The sequence below is a fragment of the Callionymus lyra genome, chromosome 3, assembly GCF_982586985.1.
Source record: "Callionymus lyra chromosome 3, fCalLyr1.hap1.1, whole genome shotgun sequence".
NCBI classification, from domain to species: Eukaryota; Metazoa; Chordata; class Actinopteri; order Syngnathiformes; family Callionymidae; genus Callionymus; species Callionymus lyra.
Window position 1 is genome coordinate 30,141,461 of NC_141820.1, and position 14,145 is coordinate 30,155,605.

The following is a 14,145-nucleotide window of genomic DNA, read 5'->3' on the forward strand; positions in this document are numbered from 1 at the left end:
ACATACCTCTGAAAGCCTGCATAGAAAGAAATCTCCCCAGACACGGCAGTCAAATAGACCTGCTTTTATGAGCTGCTTTGTCTTTCAGAACAATTATTAACAGTTTGAAACTCACTATTATATTGCCGAGAGAATAGACGAGCGACTGGAAGATTTTGCACTTTTTCGCAGGAAATGAAACGATGGGAATAATATCGTATTGGTATTAATATAAATTATTACATTACATTTCAGTTGGCAGCAGCCTTTATGCAAAGAAACTGACAGCTAGTGTGTAGAACAAAAGCAGAATCACAATTAGGAGCTCTTTCCGACATGATTGTAGTACAGTCATGAAAAGTCCAGTGAGACATGATCTGTTGGTAGAACTGTAGACAATTATGGAAGATAATGTTGTCGTTACGATAAATTGTATCCATTATACATTTAAAAACATTAATGAATCATGATCAATGGTCCGAATCATCCATTCATATGGATCAGGAGCCAGGACATGGTGACTATTATTTGGCAAATTTGGTCAAAATCATGAAATTGTTATTATTAACCAAAACAACCAGTGTTTTTGTCTCAACCTGAAATCCTTTATTTCAAAAACTAAAGTTGATTTTATAGGCTCCATAAGTAGGCTATTTCTGTGCCTAGTTGGTACAGATAGGTGTGATCATCAACTGTGTTCTAATATACTTTATGCTTTAATTTTGACATGTCAAAATGTCAAAATCAAAGACCAAAATTTGACCAATCAAGTGATATTATTTGGCCGGGAAAGGTTGACTCAAAAGTAGATTCATGTTCAGGTCGATATCTTGACCTTGAAGGGGAGTGTATTAAAAATGAATTGGATGTGTCTTTGATGTAGAAGGACAAGCATAGAAATACCGCCAAGAAGAAAAAGACAATGTAAGGTAAGGTAAAACTTTATTGATCCCTCAGTTTTACCTTACCTTACATTGTCCTTTTATTCTTGGAGGTATTTCTATGTGAGAATCAGACTCATACTTCCTCAACGTTGAAAGTTGGTCAAAGATACAATTATTTCATCTTGTGACCTCGACTGCTAAAAGTTTTAGTTGTTTGAAGGACTTTGATACATAAGACAAAAATTTAGAGTTTGAAGTCTCTTTTCTAGATTGAATATATAAGATAAACATTTAGAGTTTGAAGTATCTTTTCTAGATTGAATATATAAGACGAACATTTAGAGTTTGAAGTCTCTTTTCTAGATTGAATATATAAGACGAACATTTAGAGTTTGAAGTCTCTTTTCTAGATTGAATATATAAGACGAACATTTAGAGTTTGAAGTCTCTTTTCTAGATTGAATATATAAGACGGACATTTAGAGTTTGAAGTATCTTTTCTAGATTGAATATATAAGACGAACATTTAGAGTTTGAAGTCTCTTTTCTAGATTGAATATATAAGATGAACATTTAGAGTTTGAAGTCTCTTTTCTAGATTTAATAAATAAGATACAAATTTAGAATTTGAAGTATCTTTTCTAGATTGAATATATAAGATAAACATTTAGAGTTTGAAGTCTCTTTTCTAGATTGAATATATAAGATAAACATTTAGAGTTTGAAGTATCTTTTCTAGATTGAATATATAAGATGAACATTTAGAGTTTGATGTCTCTTTTCTAGATTGAATATATAAGACAAACATTTAGAGTTTGAAGTATCTTTTCTAGATTGAATATATAAGATAAACATTTAGAGTTTGAAGTATCTTTTCTAGATTGAATATATAAGATGAACATTTAGAGTTTGATGTCTCTTTTCTAGATTGAATATATAAGACAAACATTTAGAGTTTGAAGTCTCTTTTCTAGATTGAATATATAAGACAAACATTTAGAGTTTGAAGTATCTTTTCTAGATTGAATATATAAGATAAACATTTAGAGTTTGAAGTATCTTTTCTAGATTGAATAAATAAGATAACATTTAGAGTTTGAAGTCTCTTTTCTAGATTTAATAAATAAGATAAAAATTTAGAGTTTGAAGTATCTTTTCTAGATTGAATATATAAGATAAACATTTAGAGTTTGAAGTATCTTTTCTAGATTGAATATATAAGATAAACATTTAGAGTTTGATGTCTCTTTTCTAGATTGAATATATAAGATAAGCATTTAGAGTTTGAAGTCTCTTTTCTAGATTGAATATATATGACGAACATTTAGAGTTTGAAGTCTCTTTTCTAGATTGAATATATAAGACGAACATTTAGAGTTTGAAGTCTCTTTTCTAGATTGAATATATAAGACGAACATTTAGAGTTTGAAGTCTCTTTTCTAGATTGAATATATAAGATAAACATTTAGAGTTTGAAGTCTCTTTTCTAGATTGAATATATAAGACGAACATTTAGAGTTTGAAGTATCTTTTCTAGATTGAATATATAAGACGAACATTTAGAGTTTGAAGTATCTTTTCTAGATTGAATATATAAGATAAACATTTAGAGTTTGAAGTATCTTTTCTTGATTGAATATATAAGACGAACATTTAGAGTTTGAAGTCTCTTTTCTAGATTGAATATATAAGACGAACATTTAGAGTTTGAAGTATCTTTTCTGGATTGAATATATAAGACGAACATTTAGAGTTTGAAGTCTCTTTTCTAGATTGAATATATAAGACGAACATTTAGAGTTTGATGTCTCTTTTCTAGATTGAATATATAAGATAAACATTTAGAGTTTGAAGTCTCTTTTCTAGATTGAATATATAAGATAAACATTTAGAGTTTGAAGTCTCTTTTCTAGATTGAATATATAAGATGAACATTTAGAGTTTGAAGTCTCTTTTCTAGATTGAATATATAAGATGAACATTTAGAGTTTGAAGTCTCTTTTCTAGATTTAATAAATAAGATACAAATTTAGAGTTTGAAGTATCTTTTCTAGATTGAATATATAAGACGAACATTTAGAGTTTGAAGTATCTTTTCTAGATTGAATATATAAGACGAACATTTAGAGTTTGAAGTATCTTTTCTAGATTTAATAAATAAGATACAAATTTAGAGTTTGAAGTATCTTTTCTAGATTGAATATATAAGATAAACATTTAGAGTTTGAAGTCTCTTTTCTAGATTGAATAAATAAGATAAAAATTTAGAGTTTGAAGTATCTTTTCTAGATTGAATATATAAGATAAACATTTAGAGTTTGAAGTCTCTTTTCTAGATTGAATATATAAGATAAACATTTAGAGTTTGAAGTCTCTTTTCTAGATTTAATATATAAGACGAACATTTAGAGTTTGATGTCTCTTTTCTAGATTAAATATATAAGATAAACATTTAGAGTTTGAAGTCTCTTTTCTAGATTGAATATATAAGACGAACATTTAGAGTTTGATGTCTCTTTTCTAGATTGAATATATAAGACAAACATTTAGAGTTTGAAGTATCTTTTCTAGATTGAATATATAAGACGAACATTTAGAGTTTGATGTCTCTTTTCTAGATTGAATATATAAGACAAACATTTAGAGTTTGAAGTATCTTTTCTAGATTGAATATATAAGACAACCATTTAGAGTTTGAAGTATCTTTTCTAGATTGAATATATAGGACGAACATTTAGAGTTTGATGTCTCTTTTCTAGATTGAATATATAAGATAAACATTTAGAGTTTGAAGTCTCTTTTCTAGATTGAATATATAAGACGAACATTTAGAGTTTGAAGTCTCTTTTCTAGATTGAATATATAAGACAAACATTTAGAGTTTGAAGTCTCTTTTCTAGATTGAATATATAGGACGAACATTTAGAGTTTGATGTCTCTTTTCTAGATTGAATATATAAGATAAACATTTAGAGTTTGAAGTCTCTTTTCTAGATTGAATATATAAGACGAACATTTAGAGTTTGAAGTCTCTTTTCTAGATTGAATATATAAGATAAACATTTAGACTTTGAAGTCTCTTTTCTAGATTGAATATATAAGATGAACATTTAGAGTTTGAAGTCTCTTTTCTAGATTTAATAAATAAGATACAAATTTAGAATTTGAAGTATCTTTTCTAGATTGAATATATAAGATAAACATTTAGAGTTTGAAGTCTCTTTTCTAGATTGAATATATAAGATAAACATTTAGAGTTTGAAGTATCTTTTCTAGATTGAATATATAAGATGAACATTTAGAGTTTGATGTCTCTTTTCTAGATTGAATATATAAGACAAACATTTAGAGTTTGAAGTATCTTTTCTAGATTGAATATATAAGATAAACATTTAGAGTTTGAAGTATCTTTTCTAGATTGAATATATAGGACGAACATTTAGAGTTTGATGTCTCTTTTCTAGATTGAATATATAAGATAAACATTTAGAGTTTGAAGTCTCTTTTCTAGATTGAATATATAAGACGAACATTTAGAGTTTGAAGTCTCTTTTCTAGATTGAATATATAAGATAAACATTTAGAGTTTGAAGTCTCTTTTCTAGATTGAATATATAAGACGAACATTTAGAGTTTGAAGTATCTTTTCTAGATTGAATATATAAGATAAACATTTAGAGTTTGAAGTCTCTTTTCTAGATTGAATATATAAGATAAACATTTAGAGTTTGAAGTCTCTTTTCTAGATTGAATATATAATATAAACATTTAGACTTTGAAGTCTCTTTTCTAGATTGAATATATAAGATGAACATTTAGAGTTTGAAGTCTCTTTTCTAGATTTAATAAATAAGATACAAATTTAGAATTTGAAGTATCTTTTCTAGATTGAATATATAAGATAAACATTTAGAGTTTGAAGTCTCTTTTCTAGATTGAATATATAAGATAAACATTTAGAGTTTGAAGTATCTTTTCTAGATTGAATATATAAGATGAACATTTAGAGTTTGATGTCTCTTTTCTAGATTGAATATATAAGATAAACATTTAGAGTTTGAAGTATATTTTCTAGATTGAATATATAAGATAAACATTTAGAGTTTGAAGTATCTTTTCTAGATTGAATATATAAGATGAACATTTAGAGTTTGATGTCTCTTTTCTAGATTGAATATATAAGACAAACATTTAGAGTTTGAAGTCTCTTTTCTAGATTGAATATATAAGATAAACATTTAGAGTTTGAAGTATCTTTTCTAGATTGAATATATAAGATGAACATTTAGAGTTTGATGTCTCTTTTCTAGATTGAATATATAAGACAAACATTTAGAGTTTGAAGTATCTTTTCTAGATTGAATATATAGGACGAACATTTAGAGTTTGATGTCTCTTTTCTAGATTGAATATATAAGATAAACATTTAGAGTTTGAAGTCTCTTTTCTAGATTGAATATATAAGACAAACATTTAGAGTTTGAAGTCTCTTTTCTAGATTGAATATATAAGATAAACATTTAGAGTTTGAAGTATCTTTTCTAGATTGAATATATAAGATGAACATTTAGAGTTTGATGTCTCTTTTCTAGATTGAATATATAAGACAAACATTTAGAGTTTGAAGTATCTTTTCTAGATTGAATATATAGGACGAACATTTAGAGTTTGATGTCTCTTTTCTAGATTGAATATATAAGATAAACATTTAGAGTTTGAAGTCTCTTTTCTAGATTGAATATATAAGACGAACATTTAGAGTTTGAAGTCTCTTTTCTAGATTGAATATATAAGACAAACATTTAGAGTTTGAAGTCTCTTTTCTAGATTGAATATATAGGACGAACATTTAGAGTTTGATGTCTCTTTTCTAGATTGAATATATAAGATAAACATTTAGAGTTTGAAGTCTCTTTTCTAGATTGAATATATAAGACGAACATTTAGAGTTTGAAGTCTCTTTTCTAGATTGAATATATAAGATAAACATTTAGACTTTGAAGTCTCTTTTCTAGATTGAATATATAAGATGAACATTTAGAGTTTGAAGTCTCTTTTCTAGATTTAATAAATAAGATACAAATTTAGAATTTGAAGTATCTTTTCTAGATTGAATATATAAGATAAACATTTAGAGTTTGAAGTCTCTTTTCTAGATTGAATATATAAGATAAACATTTAGAGTTTGAAGTATCTTTTCTAGATTGAATATATAAGATGAACATTTAGAGTTTGATGTCTCTTTTCTAGATTGAATATATAAGACAAACATTTAGAGTTTGAAGTATCTTTTCTAGATTGAATATATAAGATAAACATTTAGAGTTTGAAGTATCTTTTCTAGATTGAATATATAGGACGAACATTTAGAGTTTGATGTCTCTTTTCTAGATTGAATATATAAGATAAACATTTAGAGTTTGAAGTCTCTTTTCTAGATTGAATATATAAGACGAACATTTAGAGTTTGAAGTCTCTTTTCTAGATTGAATATATAAGATAAACATTTAGAGTTTGAAGTCTCTTTTCTAGATTGAATATATAAGACGAACATTTAGAGTTTGAAGTATCTTTTCTAGATTGAATATATAAGATAAACATTTAGAGTTTGAAGTATCTTTTCTAGATTGAATATATAAGACAAACATTTAGAGTTTGAAGTCTCTTTTCTAGATTGAATATATAATATAAACATTTAGACTTTGAAGTCTCTTTTCTAGATTGAATATATAAGATGAACATTTAGAGTTTGAAGTCTCTTTTCTAGATTTAATAAATAAGATACAAATTTAGAATTTGAAGTATCTTTTCTAGATTGAATATATAAGATAAACATTTAGAGTTTGAAGTCTCTTTTCTAGATTGAATATATAAGATAAACATTTAGAGTTTGAAGTATCTTTTCTAGATTGAATATATAAGATGAACATTTAGAGTTTGATGTCTCTTTTCTAGATTGAATATATAAGATAAACATTTAGAGTTTGAAGTATATTTTCTAGATTGAATATATAAGATAAACATTTAGAGTTTGAAGTATCTTTTCTAGATTGAATATATAAGATGAACATTTAGAGTTTGATGTCTCTTTTCTAGATTGAATATATAAGACAAACATTTAGAGTTTGAAGTCTCTTTTCTAGATTGAATATATAAGATAAACATTTAGAGTTTGAAGTCTCTTTTCTAGATTGAATATATAAGATAAACATTTAGAGTTTGAAGTCTCTTTTCTAGATTGAATATATTAGGTTAGGTTAGGTAGAACTTTATTGATTCCTCAGGAGGTCTCCTTCTGGAAATTGTTTTTTTTTTTCCAATTAGCCACAGCAAATACAGCAATATTTCAGAAAAAAATAAATAAAAAAATAAAATAAGAACAAGAACAAGAACAAAGAGAAATAAAGAGAAAGAACAAGATGATACAATCTAAGTCTAAAGATAAAAAACATAGATCAAAGAAAAATAACAAAGAAAAAGGATACAAAGACTAACATAGAACAGAACATCAAGATACTGCTACTCCATTCCTGCCCCCGAACTCAGAATTGTACAATTTAATAGCCCGAGGAATGAATGATTCCTTGAGTCTATTTGTTTTGCACCTGGGTAGGAGCATTCGTGCTCCATCTGCTTCTCTGCTCACTGATGACAGTGTTGAGAGGATGACCAGTGAGTCCAGCTTCATGCCAACCACAGAGCTTCTGATCAATCTGTCCAACCTGTTGACACTCCTCTAAGATAAAGGTAAAGTCAAGACAAGACAAGACAAGACAAGACAAGACAAGACAAGACAAGACAAGACAAGACAAGACAAGACAAGATAAGATAAGATTAGATAAGATAAGACATTTAGAGTTTGATGTCTCTTTTCTAGATTGAATATATAAGACGAACATTTAAAAGAATTATGAAAATAACGAAATAACAATTTTAAATCATGTAGTTTTATATGAATAAATGTTTATTAGAAAACTTGCTTAAGAATCGTTATAAACGATTTCAGTACTTAATTAGTACATTCCGACTTGTAACAAAATAATCTTAAATTACATTTTTTCTCCGCCATGTCTTCATTATGAAGAAAGGGTAGATGACTAATCAATAGTTGGCCAATGGACATGGTTTACCAATTTAAATATCAATAAACAAAAAGCCTTAGGGAACAAGTATAAATGTGAAATGCCAATCAATCGGGAGCAGAAAGATGACTGACAATTTCAAATTGAGGCAAAAGCCATAAATCATAGAAGTGTCATGATCAGGATTTGAAACACAAGTAAAATTGGAAGACACGCACGTGCACACCCTGAAATGAATGACAAGATATTTATAGAATCAAATGTTGATAGTCTTGAAGGAAATGGGGAACTTCCTCTGAGAAACACACCCAAACGACATGCTAAGAAATGTGTGAGTGTTTAACAAAATGAAACGTGCAAACCCTACACACTATCACAGTAAACACTTGAAATGGTTAAAATAGTCACACTCTTTAGTTCTGCAGGTTTCAAGGCAACATCTCCCAGTGTTACCTTGGTTATCATCACCAGCAGCAATATTGGATTTTAACAGCATCGACATGTTCATTGATTAAAGCATCAAAGTATAAATATTATGAAGGATATGGACATTGTTAGTCTGATAAGGTCAGCAGAATAGATTGGCACAGGTTTCCAAAGAAAGCAAGAGGATTGTTTTAGGCAACACAATCCATCACTTTGGTCTAAATAAAAGTGAAGGAATCAATTGGGTTGCTTCATTTTTTCCCCCCTCAATTGAATGTGAGCCTGGGCTGCAATTCTTGAAAACAATGGTTTGACAATTTAGTGTTTAGAGCAATTTAGAGCACAAAAGCAGCACCTGAAAGAAAATAGCTTGTGTGAGTGCATGTTTGTGGTGCTACACCTTATTTACTCGACAAAAGCAGCGAAGCCCACACAGCTTCAGCCCGCTCTTGATGTACTCAGTAAAGCAAGTGCTAAGTGGTGCTCAATGAACGCTGTCACACATAATCATACAAACCATCACTTTCAACCAAGTTTGGAGGCTCAAATACATATTTTTTCAACAAATGCACACCTTTTTTTATGCATTTAACTTTCTTATGATGATTATATTGAAAAAGAAAAATATATTTTAGTTTGATTACACAAATTACTTTAAATATGTATTTCAAATGCTCAATTCAAAATGTATGAAACATATATAGTAAGTAAGTAAGTCATTTTTATTTGTATAGCGCTTTTCCAGACCAGGGTCACAAAGCGCTTAAACAATCAAAACAATACTCAATAAAGTATATAATTTAAAGGGCAAGATAAGCTTCATTTGTTTAACTATTTTAAACGGTGTGATTAAATAAAAATAATAGAACTATTTAAATTGATTGTAGTTTAAAAAGAACAAAAGATGTGTGAGGTGTTTAGAGGTGGCCAGACACTGCATACATCAGGTAGGGAGGAAAAGGCTTCTTCAAGCAGAATGATAGATGATCGGCTTCGCTCCCTTTTGATTTACCATAGCAATGCTTTACCAGAACATAATTTGGTGAGACGTCAGCAGACCATCCGGTCTCAGTGTTGCCTTTTAAAAAAGACTGACATGACCCACTCAGGGTCAAAGGGGACAAATGACTGTCACTTGTCATTCACATTAAAACACGTTCACATGACAGAATGGTGTCTGTCTCGACACTACGTCAGACCAAGAAAAAGTGTTGAATCACATGGAAGCTTTGTTCATGTGAGGTGATCAAAACCAGGGAAAGTTGATTCGTTGAAGAAAGATTATAGCTCCTCCAAAATCCTTTTTTTAAACTCTTCAGGGTGAAATGATTCCACTAGGTTAAGTGATCCATCTCACTCAGAAGCATCGTCTGCCATGAGTTCAGACGCGAGCGCTGCGTTCACTGCTCACAGGCGTGTCAATAAGAGACAGCGTCTGACTTTTGTTTGATATCTACTTTGGTGGAAAACTTTTTTGAACACTATTGATCCATTACTGATGAGGTTAACCCACAAGAGTGCAGCTTACTTCCATTCTACTGGTTTATGAACCTTCAAATAAATATCTCATTGTCTACCTCAGACTTTGGGTGTGTTTTATAAATGGCAAATGTACGCAGTGATTCCTCATGAATGCTTTGATAAAATACAAGTGAGCATGTAGAGGAAAAGATTAACATTAATATAAAACATTTCTACATGCATTTTTGTTAATAGTTATCTTAAATTACATTTCTTTTTTACTTTTATTTTCAAACTCATCACATATTATTTTTATCACAGTTATGTTATTGTTTATATTTTAATAAAGTGTTTGTAAAATAAAATAATTCAACTTTTTTTTCCTAACAACTAACCAAATATTCACAGCGTACATTTTTTGTGTTGCAATTGAACTCCAGAACCTCTGCAGCTTAAGTATGAAAATGAAATCACGCAAGATCCCAGTGATGACTGAGGACAAGAGGATACAGTCAAGCTTTTACATCTGATGTTTGTACATATTTGGCTTTCAAATCTAACAAGAATTTTATTTTTTTGAGTCACACGAGTTTGTTTTTTCTATGTAAACAGGAAAAAGAAGTAACTCACCAGCCCGGAGGCGAAGAAGACCACAAGGAGAGCGAGGCATGTTCCCATGACAATCAGCAGAAGGAAAACGATCAGTGGATGCTGCTGGCTCATCCTGTAGTAGGACTCATACAGCCAGTCCTGGGGCTTGTCCCCTTCCACACAAAGTTCTCCCTGAAACCCGGGACAGCCATCTCCAAGGCTCTCGGGACCCTCGGCGCCCTCGCCGCCGTCACTCTTCTCTATCAGGTAGCGTCCACGGGTCCATAAGGCTTCCTGCCACATGGATTCCTGGGCTTCAGCCACTGATCTTCAAAACACAAGAAACTGTTTGAGGTGGTTTGGTCAGCTCCTGTCTGTGTAGCTTGGTCTCCGCACGCTCAAAAGTTTGCTGCGATGGACTGACATCTGAACTCCATCCTCCTCTCCGCCGTGGTGAATCGTCCTCGCCTCGGTGAGACTTTTCAGCGACGACAACCACACACCTGCTCTGTGGGGAGACAGGAAGCAGTGGCTGAGCAGCGAAGAGGCAGCATGTCACTGAGCCGAGGTGCAAATGAGAATGAGAGCCAGCGCAAGCCGACGAGGAAGGGAGAGAATGTGATCAACTCGGAGGGAGGAAGAGAGATAGGGAAGAGAAGAGGGTGTGTGCTCGTGTGGTTGTAGTGGGGGGTGAGTGTGCGGACCCTGAATTATGAGCAGTCAGGGAAGGTCCGTGTGAGAGCATGATTCCAAAAGCAACAGCATGACAGTGACGCATGACTAAGAAGAGAATGCCGACATGATACAGAGACCAGAGGAACACAGTTAATAAGGTGAAGACTGCTTTACAGAACTTCATTTGGCTTACATCAACTCATGAAGCAACACATGGGAATTACATTAACAAGTCATATCTATGATTTTTAGATTTTTAAAATAATGAATTTATTATATTTGTTTAAAGCTCTTTCACTTCACGTTGAAGTCTATTTTGAACTCACTTATTCACTTTATATATTTGGTTTTGTCCTGAAATTCTTGTGAATTCAGTGAATTAACTAATGTTAAAACCCAACCGTCCTGACTTAATCTCATGTTTCAAATGTTGAAGTCTTCTTCTCCAAGATGCAGTAAGTCTCTCATCATGACCATGTTTTGAACTTATTACTTTATAAAGTTCTACCCGAGCATGGTTACGAGAGCAGATCCATTGTGATGTAATAATGGCTTCACTCCTCCTCCAGCCAGCTCTAATCACACCCACTTTGTTTATACAACGAGTCCCTTGGAGGTGGTGCACTGTCATCAGTGAGCAGAGAAGCAGAATGAGTGCACGAATGCTCCTTCCTAGGTGCAAAACAAATAGACTCAAGGACTCATTCATTCCTCGGGCTATTAAATTGTACAATTCTGAGTTCGGGGGCAGGAGTGGAGTAAAAGTATCATGATGTTCTATTCTAAGTTAATCTTTGTATCCTTTGTCTTTGTTATTTTTCTTCTTCTTTCTCTGATCTATTTTCATTATGTTTATCTTTAGACTTAGATTGTATAATCTTGTTCTTTATCTTTATTTCTCTTTGTTCTTGTTCTTATTTTATTGTATTTATTCTTTATGAAAAATTGCTGTATTTGCTGTGGATAATTGGAAAAAAACTTTTCAAATCAATAAAGTTCTGCCCAACCTAACCTAACTCTCTAGCTGTTTTGAACCCTGCCAGAAGAGTCCAGCAGTGAGACAGTGTTTTCATATGAGACTTTTTGAACTTGCCTGAAGATAAAACCTGTCAGAAACGGACACACAAAGAGTCTTAATCTAATTTGGTAAACAAGATTTACATGCATCATGTTTATACCAATGTGCAGAGAAGCCAAACGTTGCAGCTACACTGTTGTGACACTGGGGGAGCCAGAAACAATCGTTCAAGATCATTTTGGAGACATTAGCAGGGACGAACAGATGAAGTTCAGCGAGAATGTGACTGTTTTTTCAGTGACTGGCTAAGCTGCTGCACTGATGTGAAGACCCACGGGCTGAATGAGATTTTCTCGATCATAATTCATGTTTTCTACTGTAAATATATAATAAAAGGAAGAGAGAAACAAAAGCCTATTTTTATTGCGATTAACAACTCTCTGTCCAAGCAGCTGTGATACACTGAAGCCCCCCCTTAGGGTGTTCCTGATAAGACACATGCGTCAAACTCAGGCCCCAGGGACCAAATGTTTGACACCATTGCAACAAGGGGTAGAACATTAATTTCAAAAATAAGATGATGGACATGATCACGTTTTTTCATCAACATTTTTTTTAGCAAAATCATCCACAGCCGGAATTTAAATACATGATCAGGGCTGTGTCTTACCCTTTTAAAATTGCGTCCAGATGTCAAGATATATTTAAATGCCTCTTCCCTCTTAGACACACACCGGTCCAGAGTAGAAAGGGTAGAAGATCTGCAACAAAGGAAACAATAGTATTAATAGAGGTCACAGAAATGTACGGACATAAATACTCTGACAATATCTGGACGGGAGAAATCAATCTTTGTGAAGGAAGCTCGAGCGGAGGATCACAGAGCAGCACTATCCATTGAGCAAGTGTGATGACAATAATGACAGTTAATGATAATGGCAGCGACCTCATCATGTCCTGCCATCATGTATCATTGAAAAAAGGCTCACCAGGTTCCAGAACCTACTGATGGCAGAGATGGAGAAGAAGACCTAAGGTAAGCGTCTAATCTTAATATATTGTTTTAATAATTGTTATGTTGATGATAAATAGTAATACATGTGCAGAAAAGTAAATACTGTATAAAAATAAATTATTATTGACAGATTGGTTTTAGGGGCTTTTTCTCATTTTTACTGTGGCTTCAGTGTCAGACTTAAGTTGTATATTTGTGTTCTTTAATAATGAACAAAAAAAACATGAAGGTTTTTTTTTTTTTAAATCTAACAGCGTTGCCTTCATCAAGGTCATTTGACGTTACTTAAACGTCAGGATGATTTATAGCTTCAACACAGTCCTATTAAGGATTCTGTCACATCAGGTTCTCAATATAAATTGCACATCCGCATTTAAACAAAATTAACTTTTATCTGCTATTTGGGTTCATGTTTTGGGTCTTCGGTGCCTCAGCGTGAATGAAAAAGCAGAAAGATCAGAAACACATCTCAGAATAGATAATTTTAAGAGGTTTTTATTTTACAATTTAATCCTTTGTGGTTCATTGACGCTATGATGTGTTATTATTTGCTCCGCGGCCTTTGACCAGTCATAATAAAGAAGATGTGGACGGAACAAGAAAAATGCAATAATAATACAAAGATGTGCTAAGAGAGAAAATAAACTTTAACTGCGAATTTAAAGATGTATGTAATATTTTAATACATTTTCCATAAGGCTCTTTGGTCATTAGTTTAAAAGTACAGGAAAACCACAATTGACCTTTAAAAGCAAATGTATGGCTTCAGTGAACACAGACGTCATGGCGTGTGTGTTTATTACATTTATTTCTACGATTTTAAAATGTGTATTCTTTTGAAATGATCAACATCTGATACATTTTCGTGAGACATGTAACAGCACATCTTGGTTAAATGTTACCATCGACATTTGAGTATAATAACAAGAACTTTCTCCTCCATAAAATACTAAGTAAAAGTATTAGCTTAGCTTAGCTGTTAGCTAATTAACGTAGCTAAATCTGTGGTTGGAA

At 31.5% G+C, this 14,145-nt stretch overlaps 1 protein-coding gene across 3 annotated transcripts in view; it reads right to left on the minus strand.

Moving 5' to 3' along the window:
- Positions 1–14,145, minus strand: part of adcy2b (adenylate cyclase 2b (brain)) — a 360,789-nt gene that overhangs the window by 34,661 nt on the left and 311,983 nt on the right. The window contains exons 1-3 of one of the 3 annotated variants that reach the window (XM_087787523.1): positions 12,943–13,017; positions 12,787–12,877; positions 10,463–10,931 (exon numbers count right to left, since the gene is read on the minus strand). In XM_087787523.1, the coding sequence (XP_087643649.1) occupies positions 10,463–10,726 (264 nt within the window). In that variant the 5' untranslated portion in view covers positions 10,727–10,931; positions 12,787–12,877; positions 12,943–13,017. Of the gene's footprint in view, positions 1–10,462; positions 10,932–12,786; positions 12,878–12,942; positions 13,018–14,145 lie in introns of those variants that run through there. The other 2 variants (XM_087787524.1, XM_087787525.1) reach the window with 2 other exon arrangements.